Raw genomic sequence first — 24517 nt, forward strand, 5'->3', positions numbered from 1 at the left:
TCCCCGGTGGCTGGGGTGGGCGCCGCCGCCACCCGAGGGGAGCGCGCGGGACCGTGAGGGCGGCGGGAGCCGCGCAGGTAACGGGGGCACGGCGGGGGCACGGCGGGGACACGGCGCTGCCCTCCGGGGCTCGTCCTGCCCGCCGCGGGGACAGGCGGTGCCGGGGCTCGGCGGCCGTGCAGCGGGGCGGCCACGCAGCGCCCTGCGGCCGGGGGAGCGGCGGGGCGCAGCCCGGGCACGGGGGATGCTGCTGCTGCTGCTGCTGCTGCTGCGGCTGGGCGGGCGGAGGACGGGGGATGCCGGTGCTGAGCGCCGGGAAGGCGCCGGATCCGCGCCCCGTCCCTCCCCGCGGGGCCGGGGATGCTGGCCCCGAGCTCGCCGTGCCGTAGTGCGGCGGCCCCGGGGAAGGGATGCTGGTGCCTCACCCTCCGTTCGCAGAGGGATCCGGGGGTGCCGGCGCTGTCCCTGCGCTCCCCGAATCCCTCCGGGAATGCGGTGCGTCTGTGCCGGGCGTGGATCTGCTCCCTGCGCTTCGGCCGTGCGGCAGCGATCCGAGAGGATGCTGGTCCCGCCTGTGCACTTGTTCCTTCTGCTTCTCCAACGCGGCGAGGATCCGAAAGGGATGCTGGTTCAGCCGGCAGCCTGCCTGCTTCCCATTCCGGGGAACCGGAGGATTTCCCCCCCCCCCCAGCCCCTTCCCGTGGAATACGAGCTCACGGAGAGAGCTGCCAGACCTGTCCCTCCATGTCTGATGAGTGGGCATCCCTGCCCATGGCGGGGGGCTTGGAATTAGATGTGCTCCAAGTCCCCTCCGACCCAAACCATTCCACGATTCCGTGATAATCATGGAAAATCTCGCCAGGATTGTTTCTGCCTTTCCATCCTCCCTCTGTGCTCCTAATTGAAACAGAGGATGTGGGGGATTACGGTGTGGCTGTCCCTCAAGACGGAGCAGAAGTGGAACAAGGGAGCGCAGCGCTGGAGTTTCTTTCCCGCTGAGTAATTAGAATGGAGTTGGGAGATTAATGTATTCTCCTTTTGTGCCTTCGTGTGGGTGGGAATGGGCTGGGGAAACGCAGTGAATGAGCTCCTCTCCTTTCTCCAGGGTCAGGATCGGGTGGGGAATGGCCGAGGTGACATTTTCCTCTCCTCCAGGAGGAGTCTGGTGTGTTGTTTTATCTCCCCATTTCTCTGGGACAGATAAGTGTGAATTAATCCCCCTCCGTCCTTTCTTTCTAAAGTCCGATGAGTTGTTTTTGGTTTTTTTTTTTTTTCTTCCTCATTGCTCCCTTAGGAACTTTGAAATTTATTCTTTGAAAAAAAAATTCCTTGTGGGAATCAACCCGTTCTCCTCGTGATTTTCACTGCTTTATAATAATTGCCTGTGCATGTCTTAATTAATCCTTTCCAGCAAGAGTTGGATGGGCTTCTTCTGCTGATAAATAATGTAAAAATCCATAACCACACTGACAAACTGCTCCTTCTGCCTGCGTTTTATTTGCAGTGCTTGTGGTGGAAGGGGAGGCCTCCCCTCCTCTTTTATCCCTGGTGTCATCGAAAGTGTTTTGTTTTTATATACATATAAAAATAACCACAAAATCTCGTATGCAGAGGCCTAACAAAGAGTGTACAAACTGGATCTGTGGTAAGGAGCTCTCCTGACACTGAGGATTGCTTATTACAGCACCCATCTGTCTGCACCAATTAATAGCTCATCCATAGGCTCGTTTGCAAAACTTGGGGCTCCTTTCGCAATGGAATCCTTCTCCTTTTGCTTCCTTTCACCTGGAATTGTTTTACTTTTCCCATGGAGGGGCGCTGGGATGGGCCAGGCTGTATATTTTGTTGGGCTTTCCTGTCTCTTGTAAATACATTCTTAATTTTATTTTTGGTCCGGTAATTAATATCTTGAACGTAAAATGGGAAAGTCCTGAAAGGACACGGTGAAATTTTTACTGCTTTTTGCATAGTTAAAAGTTTTGGGGTTTTTTTAAAATTTTGTGGCTTCTTGGGTCTTTGTTTTTGCGTGTTTTCTTCAGCTTGAGGTTGTGGGGGAAGGCAGAGGATGGGTGGATGTGTTCGGATCCTGCTGCTTTGTGTGTCATTAATGTGATTTCTAGGGAGCATTCTTGGAGTTTTTCCCAAGACTCCACATCCTGGCCTGGATTTGTCCGATTTCTGTGGTGCTGGCTTTAACTAGTGTGAGCACAGTTCATCTTAGGTTGCTTCTGGACCTTTTTTGTGAAGGGTTTTCTACGGATCACTGCAATTACACCTCAGTTACAGCGAGCAAAAAAAAATCCCTTGCTCATCCACACTGCAAGGTGACCTCACTCAAACTGGGGAACAAAATCCGCTGGAGTTGGTTTAGGAGAAACAAACAAGCAAACAAAAAAAAAATTGTGAATCCAGAGTTCTGGAAATGACAAAACACTCCAAAGGTTGGGGGTTTCTTTTCGGAATCTGAGGAATTTGAATTTTCTGTTATTAAAATGTTAAACCCAAAGGAATGGATTCCAATGGGATTAAGCACCTTGTCCGACATGGGATCACAGACTGGTTTGGGTTGGAAGGGACCATTTATTTCCAATCTTTCTGCCAGGGAGCTGTACAGAGCTAAGCAGGAGTTGGTTTTATCTGTCTGTAACTTGTGGTGTCCTGGTCAGGAGCTGGGAATGCGCAGAAAGGCTCCAGGGCTGGCCGATGCTGCCTGGCAGATGGGACAGTTCAGCTCTTTCGTTTCTTCCCAGAGCTGCCAAATGGTCCAAAAGTCAGTCTGAGAAATTACATTTCTAAAGTCAGAAGGACACAACTTTTCAAGCTCGTATCAACTTGAAATTGGCCTTGAATCCGGCGTGGTCACGTGGGACATGTGTCAAACACTGTGGCTGCTCTGGATCTGTTCAAGCTCAGTGTGTTGACTCTTCACAGCAGCATTTACTTCAGAGCACCAGCTGAGATTTGAGCTGTGTTGGTTCTACCACTTCAGGTGTGGAGGGAGTTCTCTTTTCTGCCTTTTTTTTTTTTTTTTTTTTTTTGCTCCTCTTTTTGTTTTTCCTGGGTTTGGAGCTTTTCCTATTTCTGTTTTTTCCCTATTTCAGTGCTGCCTCAGCCACGGCTTCCCCACCAGTCTCTGTGAGAGCGAGAAGCAGCCTGTGAAAGCGAGTTGTCAAATGAGCTGAATTTAACATGCTTATCTTTAGCAGCTTGGTCTTTTCTTCCTCTTTGCATGTTTGTTTTTAACCAGCCTGTCTTCAAAAAGCTCCAGCCAAACCCTTTCCCCTCTCGTGATGCTGCAGAGAAGCCCAGAATTGTTTGGGTTGGAAGGAACCTCTCCAGATTATCCCGTCCAACCCACAAACTGCACCAAGGGTTTAAAACCTTCATTTTTCTGGCCGTAAGATGGGCCTGTGTAAATAAAAATGTGCATCACAGCACACGTCTGGTAATTAAATCCTTCCTATCTCTCGCTGTGTTTGCATTGGGGAGAAAGGAAAAACTCTGTTCTCTCAAGATTGGGAATGTGTGCAGGTTTGTGGTTGCTTGCTTTTGGGGATACCGATGGAATATTTGGAGTTTTCTAAATTTCTTGTTACTTTTTAAACACTAATTCACTTGAAAGCAGCTGGTTAGAGACTGGATTTTGGAAATTTTACCTTTGTAAGACGAAATTGTTATTAAAAAGAGGCTTCTTTGTGCTCTGAGGGCTCTGTGAACTTTTCCCACCTCCAATTTCAGAGCTTCTCCCATGGACGAGCCCAATCTGCTGAGTCCCCGTTCTGCTGAGAAAACCCAGATCCAGCCCCAGGGAGTGATTCCTGTTTAAATTGGCTCCACGGGGAGAGTGGAACTGGCAGAGCAACCCTAAAATTCCCCTCTCTGGGAGTGTGAGGAGAAAAGGGGTGGTCAGAGAACATCTTCTGGCTGATTCTCAGCTGCTGGGGTGGTTTCTGGCGGGGAGGATGGAGGAGTGCAATTAAAATGGGTTTGGGACAGCAACAAGAAAAGCAGATTAAAATGCCACATTTGAGCCCAGGTAGCCAAACCTCCTTGGGCAGGCCAGTGGCGAGCTGGGACTTGCGGGGTTGGTGCTGGTGACTGGTTTTGTTTTTGTTTTATAATTATTCCTCAGGAGTTCCGAGGCCGTGCAGAGAACGAGATGCTATCGCTGTGCGTGGAGCTGCTGAGTCACAAACAGCCTGGTTTCAGTGTGGCCAAGTTGAAAGTGTGGGGTTTTCTAAAAATATTCTGTCATAATCAACGTGATCCCCTTGTTTTCACCATTTTTGGGTGGAGTCTCTCTGCTTTTCTTCCATTTAGTTCTTCCATCAAATTCTTCCATTCATTTCCTCCAGGAATTCAAAAGAAAACAGGATTAAAACTTGCAGAAGGACCTTGCAGGAGAAGTTGAAGCAGTTTGTCTGCCAGCAGCAATCCTTAGGAATTGAGAGGTAAAATACTTTCATGGGTTAAAAGGGGTTTTAGTGAGTTCTGTCTGTTTTGTGTTCCAGGTTATCCAGGAAAAGAAGGAAGCCTCTGGAGTGCTGCTGTGTCACCATGGGGTCCGTGGTGTGGGAATGTGGTTGAAATTTTAATACTTCATTCATGCCACAGAAGGCTGAGAGGGGAAAAAAAAAAAAAGGGAAGATTTCTCAAATACCATCTCCTGGACTGAGCTGAGGATGTTGAATACAAAAGCTCTTCCAGCTGGGAGGAACCTCAAGCAAGGCCTGGAAATATCAAAGTGAAAACTGCGGATCCACGAGGAGCTGGAAGATCTTCCTGCCTGGGCTGCGCCCCTGGCCCCATTCCCGGTGTGGAAGGATGGCTTTTGGCTGGATGCTGTGTTCCCTGTGGATTTTGGATGTCTGGGTGGCCCCCACGGGAGGGCACAGCCTGTTCTCCTGCGAGCCCATCATCCTGAGGATGTGCCAGGATCTGCCTTACAACACCACCTTCATGCCCAACCTCCTGAACCACTATGACCAGCAAACAGCAGCTCTGGCAATGGAGGTAAAACGATTTTTTTTCCATAAATAAGTATAAATATTTTTAAAATATACATACATATAAAAAATATATATAGTATGAATAGATATAAAAATGTTTGGTCTTCAGTTCACCAGTAATTGACAAGAGAATCCAACCAAAAAAAACCACCAACAAACCAAGGTAATGAATAATTCAAATACAACCCCAAATGCCATATTCTAAATAGTTGAACTATTCCATGACTGCAGATCCTGCCTAGTTGGATATCACTGAGTGGGAAATACTCTGGATGTGCTTGTTAGTTTAAATATCTGAAGTCTGGTTTATACAAGAATTTTTCAGTGTATTTTCCATCTCACCCAAGGAGTTTCCTTACTTGGAGTTCTGAGATATGACTAAAATGAGTGGAAATGCAGAATATTAATCAAGTCTTGCTCTCAACCTGTTCAAAATTCCGTGAGGGATTTGTGCAGATTTGGTTTATTTGTATTTTTTAAAGTGTTTGGGAACCCTTTGTGGGTAAATCTGTGGTGCTGTAGACTGAGAAATGAAAGAATAATCCTGTGTTTCCTTCTTGGAATGCTCTTCCTGACAGTACAGAAACTGAATTTCATTGTTCTTGTTAAGTGATACAAAGCCTTGGCTTTGTGTGGCCTTTCCATGGAAGAGTTTGGAATTGGATGTGGTGGATTTCTTTAAAATTGAGCTTCTTGCCCTTCAATTTGCTGTTTGAAGGAACTCTGGACTTGGATTGCAATGGCTCCTTTGGATGGCTCTGGAGATTCCCGTTACCCTGAACACGGAGCAAAAGGAGTGAATTTTGTTATAGAATTGGTTCTGGCAAGTTCTGAGGCCCTGGCACAGAATTCCCGGAGAAGCTGGGGCTGCCCCTGGATCCCTGGCAGTGTCCAAAGCCAGGCTGGAGCAACCTGGGACAGTGGGAGATGTCAGGGTTGGAATGGGATGAGCTTCAGGATCCCTTCCCACCCTGGGATGAGCTTTAGGATCCCTTCCCACCCAGACCATCCTGGGATTTAACGACTTTATTTATTCATTCATTCTCCAACCTATTTTACACCAGTTTCCAGCTGGTTTCCTTCAATCCCCTTTTGGGTTGTGCTGCAGGTAAACCCCCTGGAGATCTTGGAAGCCTCCTTTTTATCCCCGAGGCTTCTCCTCTCCAGGTGGAAGCGTTCCAGCTCTCTCCCTGCAGTGTCCTTCTCCAAGTCTTGGCCTTCCCTCCTGCATTTTTTTGCTGCTTCGTTCCTGGGATAATTTGAATTCCCTTCCCCTGTCCCTTTTGTTTTCCAGCCTTGTCCTGGTCGGTGGCACTTCACCCGGGCCGTGGGCACCATTTATGGTTAAAACCCCACTTTTCACTGATCGTGGCCAGCGCTGTGCCCATTTTCCAGACTTTCTGCTGCACGTCAAACCCGTGCTTTCAGAGAACTGTCAGAAACATAATTTCTACTCCAGACCCGTTTCTGGCCGCCGCTGGAAGCGGAGCAGTAATTCCGTGGACCAGAACAACGGGTGCAATTATCCCAATTTTTGTGAAGCAGCTTTCTGCCTCCGAGGGGGGAACTGGGGAGGGGGTGAGCGCTGCTCCTCTGCCCTCTGAGGTGCGAAACGCGAGTTAAAAGCAGGAATTACCTGGCGTGAAACGCTGCAATTCACACCGAAGCCATTCTTAGGCTTAGCACGGGGCGCGTTGGTGGCGTGGGTGTGTTTAACACTCCCTTTTGCCAATAAAATCAGCATTTAAGGCGGCAGTTTCAGCCTGGGGATGGATTATGGGCTGCTTCTGAGGAAGGGTGAAAAGGCTTTATCAAGCTTCAAATTCTCCCACTGCAGGGTTTTGAGCAGCAGCAACAAAAAAAAAAAAAAGACTGAAAATCCACAGCTTTTCATCAATATATTCCCATTCCTTGCATTAACTCAGATTGCACTTTAATATACGCTTAGGGAGAGGGAAGTTTTTATTGTTTGGCTTTTTAGGCATTATTTAGTGGCTCCATTACGGAGCACTCAAATGCTGGGCTGATCGAAGTCTGTTGAATGTTGCATTGTGGTATTTTCTGGGAACGTCTCTGGTCTCCAAGCCCCCTCCCTGGCTGCTGTGAACGTAAAATAATGTAGCAGCAGAATCGGGGTGATTCATTTGGTGTGCTGCAGGGAAGGCCTTGTCATTCTCACAGTTTTCCACTTTTTCACAGCAGTTCCTGATTAAAAAAAAAAACCCAAGAAGAGTTCATCTTATTTGTGCTGGAAGGGCACAATACAACGAGGAGTGGAGGTGAAGCAAAAATGAGAATTATTGTAGCTGTTGTCTTGCCATCAATAAATTCAATGTACTTCTCTTCCCATACTGCTGGTTGCTTAAAAACTTATTTATTATTTCTTGAAAGCTTGGAAAAATCAGTTAAGTTGCCTTTTTGAGACTTAAGGCTGGTGTAATTCCTTCATAATTGTAATAAAGTCACATCATCAGGTTAGAGAATCAATAAAATCGGGGAATCCCAGAATGGTTTGGGTGGGAAGGGACCTTAAAACTCATCCAGTTTCAACCTGGACACCTTCCACTATCCCAGGTTGCTCCAAGCCCCATCCAGCCTCGTCTTGGACACTTCCAGGGATCCAGGGGCAGCCACAGCTTCTCTGGGAATTCTCTTCCAAGGCCTCACCACCTTCACAGGGAGTTACTTTTCCTCAGCATCCCATCCAAATCTCCCTTCTTTCGGCCTTGATTAAATAAAGGCAAATAGAATATTCCATCGAGGTCCCTGCTGGAATCAGCTCCCAGTCCTTGATTTACTCCTGGGAGAGATAATTCCTTATAAGCTTTGTGCTGTGCTGCAGCCACGAGGCTGCTTTAATCTGGGAACACTGAAGGGGGGAAGGGTGCTGCCTCCAGGAGCGTTATTTTATTCCCAAATATCCCTGAAGGATCTTGGTCCTTTCGGCAGAGGACGAGCACCGATCCAAGCTGGCTCTGGCAGGGACTGAAATGAGAATTATTTTGCCTCTGCTGTTGTAAAAGCAGCAATAAAGGGGTGCTGGCACCCCAGCTCTGACAGAGCACGGAGCCACGAGCTGCTGGTGTCCAGGGCAGGAACTTCCCAGCTCCTGTGGCCGGGATGAGCTGTCCAGGCCGGAGCAGAGCCGGGAGCTGTCCAGGGCTTCTCGCATCCCGACTCCGGAGGGTCCCTGCGGAGCTGTCACATCCAGCGTGCTGTGAGGCGTTGGTGAGGTTTTCTATGACCTGCTGGCAGGCTGCTTTTTGGCAATACCCATCAGGAATCGCTGGTTTCAGCAGTGCTGGTAGAACTTCCCTCCCAGACATTCCCGAGGATGCTGCTGCGGCGTCGGGATGGCGCTGCTCCCCCGGCTCCGCATGTTACATAAATCCATAAATCCTGGGCTGATGGAGAAGTCAAATTACCCCTCTCCCCCCTTGGGGACCTGACCTTGTTTACCCGTCTCTTTGGATTATTATTGCTCCAAAGAATTATCTTCTGTCCCTTTTCCACTTAATATTCCTCCGGCCTTGAAGGATTTGCTGACGTGTGAGCGTAGCCAGCGGTGGGGGTTTATCTGTCTTAATTCAGGTTTTGTAGGCAAACATTTTGATCAGAAAACGTGGAAGTTTGGGGCCTGTTGGAGCCCGTGGCCACTCGCTGACAGCTTTTGTCACTGCTGAGGAGAAGCAGTTTAATTTGATGATTGCCAGGCTTTTGGAATTAAATAAGCTCCCAGCGCTTCTTTCTCTTCACCCTGATTTTTATGGGACCCCACAAATGATGGTGGGGATCAAAGAGGCTTTAAAGGACAGGAGCCAGACATGGCTGAGGGCTGAGTGGGTCCCTCTGAGTTGTCTTTTGGGATTATACTGGAGGTCAAAGACCCTAAAAAGGAGACGACGCAGTCACCATATGGCCAGGGAGACAACGTGCTCTTCCTTTGCACTCCATTCCCATTTTCCTGACCCAAAAAGAGAAGCAGTAGGAACTGAGGGATGCAGCTGGGTTGGCCAGGACATGGAAAAGGGGGAAGTGGAGAAATTGTGTTGTCCTGCAGTTGTTCTGGGGTTTGCAGTGTGAGGGAAGAAGCTGGAAGGGCAGAGGAGTGATGTCCCCTCGTGTGCTCCTGCTCCATCAGCATCCCAGGGCTCACCAGGGAATCAGGGCACTGATACAAACAGACACCCCAGTCATGGATTTTTGGAATATTTAGAAGCAGAGCCAGTTAATTCGCCACAGAACATCCAACCACAGATGTGAGGACATCTGATTTTTCATACCCTGTTTCAAATTTAGCTGTTTCTTGCCTGTTTTGGTGCTCACAGAGGACAATTCCACGGACCTCACACGCTGCAAGGTCTGCATGTCCTTGCCAGCCCTGTTTTTGTCACCTTTGGAGTCTTAGTTCATTTTTTTCATCTTCTTTTTGAAGTGGGGGAGAACCAGAGTGTGCTTAAAATGGCGCCAACAGAAGGCATAGCTGTATTTATTCCCAGCCCAGTGCCAACATCTGGGATCAGAGGGATTTTTCCAGCAGAGGTAGGTCAGGTATTAAGTGGCTCATTTAGTGGTGTTTCCTTGCTAATAATCACCAAGGATGGGCAGAATGTGGAGTGGAAAATCCTTAACTTCTTACCCCCTTAATTCCACCTTTATTCCTTTTCTACTTCTGCCTTCCCTGTGCTTTATATCCCAAATTTCACACTTCTCCTTGGCTTTCTGTATTCCTCAGTTCTGCCTCCCAACCTCCTGGAAGCACAGGCACATAAAGCTAATGGAGAAGGGGGTTTTAATCAGGCTGCTGTTGTGTAAGCAGCCTGATCTTAGGCACTAATTTGCAGCAAGGATTAATTTTCTCGTTAGTGTGTGCGATTATGATCCCTGCAGAACAATGGAGCCGGGCAGGATCACAGGGAAGCGAGCGGTGCTCCAGCTGATTAAAGCCTTCTCTTTCATTAATTTTATATTCTCTTATCCCCAGCTGGAATTTTTACCTTAGATACAGCCACGTAAAGCTTTTAAATTTGTTTCATTGTCAAAGCAAAGCTGGGCTCGCAGAGATGATTCCGCGGCGTGCGGGCAGGGCCAAGGAATTCCTCATCGTGTCCTTGGGAATTCCTGCTTGAGGAATACCTGGGGCTTGTCTGTTCGAAATGCAGCAGCAGCCTCTGGTTCAGGCTTGATCTGCAAAGGGCACCAGTGTTATGCAAAGGTGAAATCCTTAGTGGGAAAGAGCAATCTGGGAAGAGCCAGGGCTGCTACATCCCCAAGCAGCTTTCGTACAGAAATGAGCATGATCCAACAATTCTGTAAAATGAGGTTTCTGAGGGAGCAGTTCAGCCTTGGCTGGGCTCGTGCTGGAGCCATGCATTGGATCCTTTTCGCAGGAAGATCGGAGATAATCTGAGGGAATGTTGCAAGTTCCGTGGATAGTGCCTGATTTCGATGGTTTGGACAGGAAGAGCAGCCGCGGGAGGTGATAATCTGCACTCAGATGAAACGCAGAGCTCCGCGTTTCATGGACCTGCGCTGAGGTTGGTGGAGGCCTAAGGAAGAAAGGGAAGGAGGCTGGGAATCTTGGGAAGCAGTTAATCCAGACAAAACGACATCCAGGAATAGGTGCAGAGAAGATGGAATTTTCGGCTGCTGCTGTGTGCAGTGGTTTGTGTTTGGGGGATGTGGTGACTCTCAAAGTTGGCAGGACACGGGGAATGGCTTCCCGCTGCCAGGGGGCAGAGTTGAGTGGGATACTGGGAAGGAATTCCTCCTCGTGAGGGTGGGAAGGGGCTGGGATAGGATTCCCAGAGAATTTGTGGCTGCCCCTGGATCCCTGGGAGTGTCCAAGGCCAGGCTGGACAGGGCTTGGAGCACCCTTGGTGGGAGCTGTCCCTGCCCGTGGCATTTCCAGGTGGGATGGATCCTTCCTTAATTGTTCCACATCACGTGGAGCAGTCTCTGAGTTGTTCCTTCCCACCCCTGCACTCCAAGAAACCAGAGAAAGGCACCTGAGGGCTGAGCTTTACTGAAAGAACGAGCACTAAGAAGAGATTTTCCTTCCAAAATGAACACAAAGCACACGAGGGTTCAAACTCCTGCCTGGGGATCACCAGTGCCCAAATATTAAAGCAAAATCACAGGCGTGAGAAACACTGAATTTTTTCTCTGCCTAACACATCTTCGCCAGAGAATAATTTAAGAATTATTGATTTTCAGTCTTGGATGTTTGTTAATGAGAGCAAGGTGCCACGTGAGCGTTTTTAGAATGCTGACTACGGCAGTGAGAGGAAAAACGAAGAGAATGAAAGGGTTGGGGGTTTTGTGAAATTGATAAACCAGCGCTTGCACGCTGGGGATGAACTCTGCCACCACGTTTGTATTTGCCTGGATCAAAGATTAATTCTGAACGACGATTCGAGTGGAAATAGGAAGGGGAAGTTTAGCCTTAATGGCTTAGTGCAAACATGGAGGGCGGCGGGGGGGGGGAGGAAAAACATTACTTTTACAATAAAGATACAGTTGAAAGTAAATGCTGCACGTCTTAATCAAGATGTATTCACAGGGGGATGTTTTCGGGGTCAGGGAGGCAGATGGCTCTGCAGCGTGCCTCGTTCTGCAGCAGCTGGTGCAGCCTTAAGGAGGAATTATCAGCAAAGGTGGAACGCACGCGGGTTTATTCCGAAGAGTTGAATACAAAGTACTGCGCAGCCAGTTGTCGCTCTGCAAGTGCAAATTCAGGTGCCAGGGAACGTTGTGCTGCTGGAGCATCTGGGGAATATTTGTTTTACCTTTTGCCACTCCCTCACCCACCACAAGGTCACAGATATTTGGGGTTTTTTGCTCAAAAGCCCCAGAGATGGGTCCTTCCCATCTTTGTGAGGGCTTTGTGTAAAAAACAGGCAGTGATGTAAATAATGTTTGGCTGCTTAAAAGCGGGCTGGCTTGGCTGGGATGTGCTTTTTGTTTTGCTGCTGCTTGGAAATTGGCTTTCCCCTGCTTTTTGTGGTGTGGGATGGTCATTCCAGTTACAGGGTAGATGGATCCAGAGGGGAAATCACCCCAGAGTGAGAAGACGAGGAATAAATCTGGAGTAACTTCGCCACCGAGGAGCAGTTGTCAGAAATATTTGTCTCGCTGGCATGGCTGCAGTTTCCTTCTTTGATTTCGGAGGCACTGGTGAGTTTAGAGGAAGTTCAGGTGGCTTTTATGGGTTTGAGGCACCTTCCACTGTCCCAGGTTGTTCCAAGCCTCGTCCAGCCTGGCCTTGGACACTCCCAGGGATCCAGGGGCAGCCACAGCTCCTCTGGGAGTTCCAGCCCAGCCCCTCCCCACCCTCTCAGCCAGGAATTCCTTTCCAATATCCCATCCATCCCTGCCCTCTGGCAATGGGAAGCCATTCCCTGTGTCCTGTCCCTCCATGCCTTGTCTCAAGTCCCCCTCCAGCTCTCCTGGAGCCCCTTTAGGCCCTGGAAGGGGTTCTGAGGTCTTCCTGGATCCTTCCCTTCTCCAGGTGAACACCCCCAGCTCTCCCAGCCTGGGGGCTCCAGCCCTCGGAGCAGCTCTGTGGCCTCCTCTGGCTTTGCTCCAACAATTCCATGTGCTCCTTATGCTGGGAGCACCAGCACCGTGCTCAGTACAGGGAAATACTTGTGTTATTCTTCAGATTTATCCATTTTCTCCCTGGACTCCTCACGTTCAAAAGCACATCCACGCAAATCACTGGCAGTTACATGAGCTGAGCGTGCTGTGAAGCATTTGCTGTTGTTTCTTCGGTCCGTTTTGGATTTTTTTTTTTTTAATCTTCAATAAACCACCTGCTGGTTTTACATTCCCTGCTTTTTGTGCCAAAGACACAGCGAGCGAGTTTTCCTCTCGGTATCATCAGCGATTTTACAGGGCTCGTCCTCCTGCTGGCTCTTTTACAAGCTGCAATCATCAGAAGGTGCCACGTTTATATTTTTATGGAGCAGCTATTCCTGGTTTTATGGAGTAGATGGATGTGCTGCAGCGCTGACAGAAGCCGTGTGACTCTGCTGTGTCACGTCACTCCTGTGGGGACAGCCACAGCCAGACCCTTCCGTATCCTGCGGAACCGTCCGGCTCAGCCGGCCCTGCGTGTCGGGAGCTGCAGCTCCGTCCTCCTGACCCTCTGCTGCTTCCATTTCTCCATAAGGCCTTGATAAAACACCTCCGGAGCCCTTCAGTCGAGGGGATTTTTCAGGAGAACGTTAAATTCTCCTGTTGGGTTTGGGAATCGCTTCTTCCCAGTTTCTCTGCGGTCTCCTATAAATCAATTCAGTGGAATTAGGTGGGTGCAGAACCAGCACGAAGTCGGATGCTCAGTCCTTCAGGGTTTATTTAATTTTGTCTTGTTTGTAAGACTCTCTGGACCCACTTTCAGGACCCACTGGAGGTCCTGGCCTTGTGTTTTCAGCAACACCGTTCCCATTTTCCTCCCATCTCGCGATTTTGGCCGGGATCCCCCCCTGGCTCCTCCTGTGTCCCGAGGAGTTGTTCCTATGGCTACCCCCCGCTTGTGGGGGGACAAAGGTTGGCATGTTGGTCCTCCCGAGCCAAATTCTGCCCTTTGACTCCCACCCCTTTTCACACCCCTCGCTAAGCTTGGCCTCTTGCTCCATCCGAGGCTTGTCAGCCGGGGGGTTCCCATGGAAACAGGGAAGGAAATTTGAAAAGAGAAGCACAAAGGGCTGCTTAATTTGAATTTGAACAAGGGAGGAAGGCTCCTTGTAGTTCATCTTTGTGTGGCGTGGAAGCCCGAAATTTATCTTCTGAAAGTTGCTTTCAATTTGTAAACTCGTTCATATTCCCTGTTTCTTGATTTATAGGACAAAAGTTGTCATGTCTGTGGCGCTGAGCGAGGAGAAACATCTTTCTTTATAAATTCAGGGAGACAGCTCTGGGCAGCCGCTCGTTTTCTTCTCCCCCCTCACAGCTCCGAAAGCATCGCTCATGTTTTTAACATTTCTCCCTGAAAACTCACATGTATTACATATTTTCCCCTTCGTAAGGACTCAATCATATTGTCAATTATCCGACATCGCTGCATCCTTGTCTTTGTGGGGGAGTGGGTGAATGATGTGTCCTTGAGAATCAGCAGAGACTGAATCCCGGCTCCTGAGAATTCCTTTTCCCTCCTTATTGTGCATTTTAACCCTCACGGTGCAGGTGCAACACGGAAATGTAACTGCAGAGGATAATGTGGTTACAAAGTTTGACCTTGGATTTCAGCTTTGCTGCTTGTTGTCAATAATAAAGGAAAAAAAAAACAAACCAAAGGCAAGGAAACAAAAATATCGTGGGATGGTGGCATTTTACCTGCATGTTTTACAAATGTGTCAGATTGTAAAGTTTGATGTGAATTTGTTAAAGGACAGGGAAGTTACTTTGCCTCCAAGTTTTCCCTCTGTGGCTTTTCGAATGACAGATGATCCAATTCTTCCAGAAAAGGTCTTTACCTCACGTCGGAGAAATACCATTTAAAAGGAGTTATTTGGGACTCTGTCCTCCAAATCTCGTGGCTAAAACACCGACCCTGCTGAGCCCTCAGTTTTTCTTTCCCCTCCCTTTGGAAATCATCCCTGTTGCTGACAATAACCTTCATTAAGTGGTATCACAAAAAAGGCAGCGTAATTCTCCAGATCCATCGGCCGCTTTTTTCCCCTGGCACCACGGGAGGCAGTTGCTTTTGTCTGGGAATTGCAAACTTCCAGGCTTTTAAAATTTAGCCTTTGCTTCCCCTCCCACTTTGTAGTGGCAGCCTTGAAGATTCCAGGGTCACGGAGGGGGCTCGGGGGAGTCGGAGCCAGGACTGGCAGGGATCTGTGGCCTGTGGATGTCCTGATCCCGCTGTATCCATCAGAAAAGAGCCGGTGGGATGGATTAAAGGACACATTTTTGATCTCTGGCTGTCAGTGCTCATCCTTGAGTTGGGAAGCAGTGGGAGCCGGGAGCGAGGGAAGAGCTGAGCTCGTTAACGAATGCACGGACACTCCTTCCCACTCTGCCAGCCCCATCCTGCTGCTTCCAGCTCTTTTTGCCTTCCCTACCCCACAGCCCCACTCCTGCTCTTCCCTCAGCTGCATTTTCCAGCCTTTTGGACACTTTTATAGACACATAAAAGGGGATTTTTGCAGCGTTGGGCAATTACTCAGTGGGAAAACGCTCTCACCCCTCTTGCCTCTCGCAGCCCCCTCAAGGAATTCAGTGAAGTCTTTCCTCCTTTCATAGTCTGATCCCACTGATTCCATTCCGTGTCCATTCCAAACTCCCCTGCAGGACATTCCATCCCCATCCTGACATTTCTAGGAGTGGCATTCACTGTTCAAGAAGGTTTTGGAGGGGTTCTTCCACAGCATCCACAGATGTTTGCTTCTCTTTATTCCGTTTAACTGGGAAAGGGTTTGGAATCATCACCCTGGGCAGGGGCCTCGTGTGGAGCAGTTGCATCATCTTTTTGTGTTCCCTCTCTCTTATTAATCCAGTTATTGTTTGGCCTTGTGAGCATTCCAGACATGTGGGAGCAATTTTCCCCAAAAACTCCGTCTGTGGTACAGAGGAGAGCTGGGAACGAACTCCTGGCCTCAACAGGGAGAAAAATCCCGGACTTTTGAGGGCAAAATATTCTTTAATCTACTTTGAGAGCAGCAAAAACCCTTTTAGGGTGCCGCAGAAACAAACAAGTGGAGGCACTGTGGGAATTCCTGTCAAATATTTATCTGGTGAATTATTAACTGGAAAAATCGAGTCAGTGGCTCGGGTTTGTCCTCAGTTTGATGGTTTGGGTGAGGATTTCAGGACTGGTCGTTCAGAGGTGGATAACAGCTGTCTGGCCAGTGGAAAAGAGGGATACAATTGCAATTATTTTTAATTCTTTTCCCCCTGTAGCATTCAGCTGTGACCTCATTAACTTGGCGCTGAATAGAAGGGAGAGTATTGCCCTGATGAATCTTAAATTTTAATTTACAGCTGCTGCGTTCACACATGGGTTTTTTTTAGAAATGGTTAGTGGTTTAAAAATGGTTAAAAATTGAAGTCACCAGCTAATTATCTTAATTCCTCTATTTAGAAGCATAAATTAATTTTAATTTAATCCACTGGAGTAAATTGAGGTATTCTCAGTCTTAACTTTCCTGTTCTATATTAATTTCTGATGAATAGAGAGGCCTGTTGGGTTGCCCTCTTGTAATTCCTTGATTGGGTGAAAGAAATTTATATTGGGATGGACAATTTCTTTGAAAAATTGAAAAAAAAAATCCCAATAAATTCAGGCAGTTTTTGTTCAGAACCTACAGACTCACTGGAGAATTGTAATCATAAAAGAAAGGACAATCTCTTTCCAAAGACTGACGTTTTCCCCCAAACCCACTTCATTTCCTCGTTGTTTGTGTCCAGCTGTGCAGGTGGCACGTGGGAAGAATTCCATGGCTAATACCAAAATAGGGGAAGTCGTTCCTGAGATTCAGCTAAAGCTCACCTTGGATTTTTGTAGTGGCTTTGTCGACTCGCTCACAGCACAGGGTGATTTTGTGTGGAGCCCCAGGGAACCCTGAGAGAAGCACTCTTGATTTTTCACCCCAACTTTCGGGTAAATGTACAGGTTTTCCTGAGGAAAATCTGGTTTATGTCATAATCTGGCCGCATCTTCATGTGAAGAGTGTTAAGTGCTGCAGCTTTACTTTTCTTCTGTTGGAAGTTGGCTGAAATATTTCCAAGCCCTCAGAATCCTCACAAACAAAATGGTCTGGAGTTGTAAATTGCAAAATGCCTCTTCCTGGGGAGTGGGAGAGCAGAGAAACAGTCACAGCTGTGGTGGAGTACATGTGGAATTAAATGGGAGGTGCTGCTGAGCTGAGATTTGGAGGTGCTGCAGCTTGGTTCGGGTGCATCCTACACCAGTAAATGCAGAGATACAAGGAAGGAATTCTTCCCTCTGAGGGGCTGGGATGGAATTCCCAGGGAAGCTGTGGCTGCCCCATCCCTGGAAGTGTCCAAGGCCGGGCTGGATGGGGCTTGGAGCAGCCTGGGACAGTGGAAGGTGTCGGGGTTGGAGCTGGATGAGCTTTGAGGTCGCTTCCCACCCAAACCATTCCATGGTTCTGTGATTCCGTATCTCAGGGGACAGCAGGGCTGTGGAGCTTGCAGAGAGCAGACCAGGAAAACCATCCTGCATTATTTATGCCCGTGGAACACAGCCTGCTGATTTTTGAATTACTTCCACCAAAAGACAGCTCAGTGTCCTGGACTGACAGTGCAGCCTGCCTGGAAAGCAAACACGAGGGAAAAAGAATAGAATATCTTTATTAGAAGTATTCTAAACAATACATTTTGATGATTGCTCTGTGAAATAGCCTTAATTTTGAGGCCCAAAGATGTAAGTCTTCTCTCCCATCCGAGTGCAGACAGCGTGTGTGTGTGGTTTTGCTGGGCTATGGATTGAACAGATGGTCTGCAATGTTAGATTAAGACACAGCTGTTAAAATATCAGCATTCGTGTGTCAGACACGTTCTGTCTGCTATCCAGGATGGTTCTTACAACGTTAATCCAGCAGATTGTGTTCTTACTTCAGTTTGCATCGTGTTATTTATGAGGATGGTTGTGGTGGCTCAGTGTTGAGCTCTGCTCCTTCCCAAGACCAAAAACCCTGACTTTTCCATGGAGATGCATCCCTGTATCCCCTGAGTACTTTTGGGGTTTAATTTGGGCAGTAACTGTGGGGCAGAGACTTTGTGGATGCCACAGGATCTTTTCTTGAAGGATTTAGGTGAGATTTGTTTTCGTAGGAGCAAAATTCAATCATTTAACCTCTTCCCAAGGAGATGCTGGTCCTGATTGTAACCAGGGAAGACACGAGAGCTGTTGGATGGTGATTCCTTCTTGGAGAACATCTCCAACATTCCCAGCTCAGGCAGGAGGGGATTTATTCGCCGTTGTTTTCCCGTGGATGGAACCAGGTGTTCTGGCTGGTGGGAGAATCCTGTGAGAGGATTCCGACAGCAGACTGGCTGCCAGGGGAGCAGCAGACAAAGCTTCCTGAATTCTTTCAGCGTGGATGGATTGTCTCCTGCAGCCTTTCTGGCTGCCAGAAGTTCTGCTCCTGGATTTCCCAGCCTCCTGCCCCTCCTGGCTGCCAAAAGTTCTGCTCTAACAGCCTCGTGCCTCTTCTCTGCCGTGGCAAGAAGGGTTTGTCTGCTGTGCTGTGGGGCTGATGCTCTAAAACTCACTTTAATTTACCTTAAACCCGGGTCAGAGTGGCAGAGGAAGAGGATAAATAAACTTCTGCCCCTTGTGAGACTGCCCCTGAAGTGCCTTAGGTGACAACTGCGATTTGTCCTCATTTTGTGACCATTTGGTGACAGCAAAGCTGACATTTAAGGCAGTCAGAACACTGCAGGTCCCCCTGGTTGATCTCCCAACCTGGGCTTGAATGCCAAAATTCAGCAAATAGAAGCCTTCTGCCATCCTCATCCCAGTGGAAAACACAGAGATCCAATAGGCTGCACTGGCTTGTAATATTAAACATTCTAGATATCCTGCTGCATCAGCTGGGTGAAAAACCACAGCGAAGTCACACATGAAGTAGTAGAAGTCATCAAGCCTTGGGGAAAAAAAAGTGGTGATCAAAAACCCTCCAGTGGGAGGGTTCAGCGTTTCTTATGGAATTTCTTATGTTTGGAAATCCAGCTTGTCTGGTTTTGTTCTGCAGGGTGTTAATGTTGCGTATTCTGTGGCAGGCGCTGCCATCCTGTATATTTACAGCTCTAAAAAATCAAAAGGGGAGGCAAATCCAAATGGTGACTTCGAATTTTGGCTGTGTCCTTATCTGTATTTTCCATCCTATTTGTGATTTATAGAAATCCCCTTTTTTTTGAGCACTGAAGAATCTGATCTGGGTGCAAATCCCATCATGTGCTCTCCGGCCAGTGTCAAATCCTCTGACAAACCCCACCAAATGCTTTTCCTCCTTTGCTCGGATTTTTGAGCAGTGGATTGTCATGCTCCTCTCTCCTGGTTTTTTCCAAGGAGACCTCCCTGGAGCTGGCAGGAATTGTGTGATCCTGCTGTGTGGATCAGGGAAGGAGAAGGAGAAGGAGATAGAGAAGAAAAAGGAGAAGGAGACAGAGAAGAAGGAGACGGAGAAGGAGATGGAGAAGGAGAAAGAAAAGGAGAAGGAGAAGGAGAAGAGAAGGAGAAGGAGACAGAAGGAGAAGGAGACAGAAAAGGAGAAGAGAAGGAGAAGGAGACAGAGAAGGAGAAGAGAAGGAGAAGGAGAAGGGAAGGAGAAGGTTGGTGTTGCTCCACTTCTCAGCACAGGTCTCCTTGCCCTTCCCACGGTGACAGCAGCACCAGAGCATTTCCCAGCGGGCCTGGAAGCAGTGATCACTCTCCCACTTGGAATGTCATCTTTGCAGGAGATGGAAATGTGTCATTTCCTTGAAAAATAGGATTTTGACGAGATTTACAGCTCCTGCCCCAGAGTCTCTTCCTTGCCCAGGCAAAGTGTCTTTATTTAACAGTATCAAAAATACAATCCAGAGGATGGTGGATGTATTTCCCTGGTAATATCCCTCTGGAATTCTCCCAAGCCCATCACAGCAGGCATATGGAGAGGAAGGAGGAAGCCCAAACCCTCTCAGCTGCCACCAACCCAACGCTCCCTGCAAATGGAAATGGTTACCAGGACCACCCATCTTCATTCCCCCATTCCCAAAACACGAATCCCACATCCAGGAAAAGCTGACAGATGGATGCCGTCTTCCAGAGGAACTTTGGAATTTAAAATGCAGCAGGAGACCTCTTTAAAGAACTCGAGCAGATGGCTTTGCTTTTAGTCCTATAGGCAGAGATTAATGTCATTCCCTGTATTTTAACTACTTCCATCTTTATCCTCCTTTTTTTCTTCCCGCAGAAATTAACCTTGGCTGTCTGTTTGGAGACAGAAAGCTTGGGATGGTTTTTCATGATTGCTGCCCTCTCTGAGTAAGGCAGGTAAAATAATTGGCCTTGGGTTTAAAGTGAATAACAAAGTGAGTGCCTCGTCCAACCTATAGCATGAGAAAAATATCATTTAAACCCACAGTAATTGCTTGTCTTTTTATATTGTTGGAGTTACTTAAATAACTGTTTAAATGCAGGCATTTATTTTTAGTGCTAAGGTAAAAACAATCTGGTTCTTTTTTTTTCCCCTTCCCAGCCCCTAAAGCAGTGCAGTGTCAGTCTAATCCTCACTGCTACCAGGATTTTTCCAGCTGCCATCAAATTATGAGGTGTGGGATATTGAAAGGCTGTGGGTCACGGGGTTCATAGGGATAATTGGGAATCACTTTATTCCATGCTGGAGGGGAAAAGCTCAACAGGCAGCCAGAGCCGTGCCCCGCTTGGCTTTTCGTACGTGTGTAGCACTGTGAAAAACCAGAAATAATTCCAAAAATAAAAGTACACCTCAGTTTCTCGACAGGGAAGTTGTTGGTGAGGTGAGCGGGGATGTGCTTTGTGCCGGGAATTCTCACTGGGCGTGTCTTGGCACCGTGCGCTCAGAGCAGGCTGGGGCAAAGTCACCTTTTGCCTTTAGAAAGCAGAATGAAGGGTCTGCAGCAACCGGAGTCGCACGAAGTTGGGTGAACTGCGTTGATTCCAGAAGAAACAAACTCACTCCTGCACACCTGGCTGTGCTCGTGGTGCTCTCTGCCACCTTCAATTTCACGGCACGATCCAGCTCGAGCCAAACTGGGTGGGAAAAGGTGGAAATGGCTCTGGTCTTCTGCCAAGTTCGGGCCCCAAATCCCTGCTTTTTGCTCTGCTGTGGCCGGGTGAGCATTCCCTGATTTTCTTCAGGAAGCAGCAGCCGGGTTGAGGCAGGACCCTGTTTGATCCCAGCAGCTCTTCAGCTCAGGTGTGAACCTGGAGCAAACGTCTCCAGGTGGAGTGTGAGCGCCAGGAGCGTGGGCTGCAGGATCCAGTGAATCCAGAGGGGTTCACAGGAGTCAGGGGCGATGGAAAATAAGATTTTCAGTCTCAAGGAAACCAATTCTGCTCGTGACAGCCGTCAGAAGCAAGGGGCCAGATGTGCTCAGTGGAAGCAGGAGCTGTCTGCAGAGCTAAATCCAAAGCAGCTCCAGTTCTCCAGGGAAGGCAGCCTGGAGGGCATTAGTGCCCGTGCCCTTTGAGACACAATTCCCGGTTTCTTCCATCAAAGAGCGGGAGATGCAGGACAAAGAGCAGCTCGTGTGGCTGCTCTGAGCCAGGATGTGCCCTGAGGCAGCTGCTTCCACCCGGGAATTGCAGCAGCAATTGAGAGTCATAGCATCACTCTCTTCCCAGGAGCCTGAGGGGAGAAAAGTTCCCTCCTTCCCTCTCGGGATTTATGAGGATGCTTCCTGTTTAGTTCTCTGTTCAAAGAATGGAATATAAAACCAAACAGAGTAGGGAAAGATCAGCCGAGTAATTTGGTTTAAATCGTGCAAAGTCACTTCCCAAAACCAGCCAGTTGAATGTCTGTGTAAATATTTTTTAATTGAAATATTTATTTTATTTACCTGATAAGAAAATAATTGGGTTTATTATCTCTCAGTATTACGAGGTCTGAAATCAGATCTCGGTTCCATGGTGTATTTATAATTTGAGTTACTTCTCTTGTTTGTAACCAAAAATGAGGACTTGTTAAAAAAATTATTTGGAGTGAGGGAAAATCTACACATTCCAGCTCTCCTTTGGCTTTCATCCCTTGGGGAATGAAAGCTGGGGGTTGGAAGGAGATGATCTTTAAGGTCCCTTCCAACCCAAACCATTCTGCGATTCCATGACCCCCTCCTGAAAACAAACCCGAGGCCAGCAGGAAATTTCTAATCTCTGCTAAAGCACGGCCATCTAAGCTCTTGATGGAAATAGCGGGGAAGGAAGGAGCTGGGGAAGAGGGAGAAGAAAGAGCTGGGTGAGGTTGTGCTGCTCTGAGGGAAGCAGGGACACAGGGCTGGGACACAGCACCTGGGTGGCAAAGCCAAGGACAGGAAGAGTTTATCTCTTCCTAAACATTTATCTCTTCCTTTCTTGGATTTCCTGGGACTTGGCCTGAATGACTGAAATCAGTTTGGCTGCCACACCTCCTCTTGCCCTCGTCCTCTTCCTTTTTCCTCCTGGAGTTGTTCACCAGGCGTTTTTCAAAAGCGCATCCCATTTAACAGAGGGCCTTTTGTTCGGCACCGGCGGAGTCATAACTTGCTCTGCGTCCTTGGGCAAGAGCATAAAAAGAGTCTTTTAATCTCCCCGGGTTTATTTTTAATAGGGAACAACATAATCAGTAGGTGGAGGTGACTTTTCATCTTTGGAGCTGCGAGGACAGACAATTTGGGGATAATTTTTGGGGCGCTTTCAGAGGGAGCTGCCCACAGGCACAAATGCTGCTGTCGCTGCCTCAGAGCAAGCGAGGCTCTTTTTCTGTGTTATCAGGAGTCGTTGCCGGGATTTTTCTTCTCCTGTTCTCCAGCTCAGCCTCTTCAGGATTTTAAAGTTCGCAGGATCCCAGGATCATTGAGGCTGGAAAAGATCTTTGGGATCATTGAGTCCAACCTGTGACCGATCCCCACCGTGTCCCCAGCCCAGAGCACGCCACGTCCAGGCCTTCCTTGGACGCCTCCAGGGACGGGCACTCCAAACCTCCCTGGGCAACCCCTGCCAATGTTTAACAGCTTCTCCATGAAGAAATTCCCTCTGATGTCCAACCTGAAGCTCTCCTGGCACAGGTTGAGGCCGTTTCCTCCTGTCCTTCCCTTCACCTGGAGCTGTGTTTGCACACCTTGAGTTGCTCTGGGGTCTCTTCCGAAACAGCTCAGCCTCTGCAGCTCCACCAAATCCAAACAGATCTTTTAACAAAGGCAAAAGAGCAGGAAAAGAGGAATTTTGGGAACATCTTTTCTTAGTGGGAGGTGTATCAGAGGAAAGTAGGGGAGGAATTGTCAGGAGAACTTGAAATTCAGATGTGGGTTTGTAGAAACCCACAATGGCAGGAGGCAAAGCTCAGGGGTTGGGGCAGGCATGGAAACAGGAGCTCTTTTTCATAAAGTTATAACTTAATTTTCTCATTTTCAGGGTTTTCTGAAAAGAAGGGAAGTTAAACTCTTACCAGAATAAAAGTGGAGTTCTTGTTTTATTTCCCTTTCCATCAAACAAAGGAAGATTTTTACTTTCAGCTTTTCCAGGCAGCTGGTGTAACTCCCTGGAATCGATTTCTTGGATCCACATGGTCAAACAATGGCTTTAACTCTGCTGTAGACAACAAATACTCACAAATAAATATATAAATAAAAATAATTCTGAAGTACATGTCCAGCCAAACAGAAGGAGTTCCTTGAGAAACATGAGCTTGTAAATGTAAATATTTCCCAACTGCTGCTGCCTTTTTCCTGGTTGATAACTCCAGAGGCTCATCCTGCTCTTCCTGCAAGTTATTGCTGAATTTCATGGCTCTCCTGTTCATGGGGTGTTTGAAAAATGAAGGGGATTTGTTCAGCTTGGTAAATAATAATGATGTTTAAAAAAACCCCACATTGAACTCATAGCATGGTTGTGCCTTGTATTCCAAAAATTCACCTTTTGCAGGGGGAAGGAGACTTCTGGGAAGGATTGGAAGAGTAAAGAGGTGATAAGGGAGGTGTGAAACTTTTCCTTATAATTCCCAGTATTTGCCATTTCTGTTACCACAGAAGATGCCCCATTTTTTCCCTGTTAGATCAGTTCTACTCTATCGTTTGGAAAAAGAAAATGCTGAATTGCTTTAAAACACTTCTCAGGAAATCACTGCTTGAGAATGTAATCGTTCTGCAGCTCTTCTTCAGCTGCACTTCTAATAAGATTTAGGATTTGGATGTATTTCTATATAGCAGGTTCATTTGTGCTTCAGCTATTGCACTGCACATTCCAAAGATTAGGATTCTGCTCCTTAATCCTGCTGGGCTGTGGAGAAAACTCTGCTATCCAAATAATGGACTTTTTCTAAAAGCCTGTGTAGAACAGAGCAGTGCCAGTGATGAAGCCACTGTCAACTTTTCCCTTTGAGCTGTGATTTGAAATAGAAATCAGGATGAGAAGTGGCTCATGGAGGTGTTCTTGCAGTCTGGGGTTTGGTTTGTTTCATTCCAGAGCTGGAAGCCCTAATGTGTTCCAATATTCTCTAATTGCACTCTCACGGGAGTATCATTGATCTTACATTGATATCCAAAGAGACAGCGAGGCTTTGGATGCTGGTAGGTGCCCCAGAAACTTGGAATGAGACATTGATTAATTCCTGGAGAGTTCTGAGGACAAACCACAAAAAGCAAGAGCAAAACGAACCCACGCTGGACAGTAGGAATACAACGTGGATTATCAACATGCAGCAGCTTTCACTGAGACATAAATCCCTGTCCTCTTTATTTTTCCGTCTTTATCCTTCAGGAATATTCCAGACCAGCTGTATTTGCCCAACTCTGACAGATTTTCTCTCGGAGCTTCCGAG

The 24517-nt window shown here is 47.8% G+C and overlaps 1 protein-coding gene across 2 annotated transcripts in view; it reads left to right on the forward strand.

Moving 5' to 3' along the window:
- The first annotated feature begins 3 nt into the window (after nt 1–3).
- Nucleotides 4–24517, forward strand: part of LOC121672496 (frizzled-3) — a 47973-nt gene continuing 23459 nt past the window's right edge. Inside the window, exons 1-2 of one of the 2 annotated variants that reach the window (XM_042045159.1) lie at nt 4–77; nt 4512–5013. In XM_042045159.1, the coding sequence (XP_041901093.1) occupies nt 4825–5013 (189 nt within the window). In that variant the 5' untranslated portion in view covers nt 4–77; nt 4512–4824. Of the gene's footprint in view, nt 78–4511; nt 5014–11940; nt 12186–24517 lie in introns of those variants that run through there. The other variant, XM_042045160.1, reaches the window with a different exon arrangement.

The sequence above is a fragment of the Corvus kubaryi genome, unplaced genomic scaffold, assembly GCF_017639235.1.
Source record: "Corvus kubaryi isolate FWS band 111438036 unplaced genomic scaffold, C.kubaryi_AGA036_p1.0 62606, whole genome shotgun sequence".
NCBI lineage: Eukaryota > Metazoa > Chordata > Aves > Passeriformes > Corvidae > Corvus > Corvus kubaryi.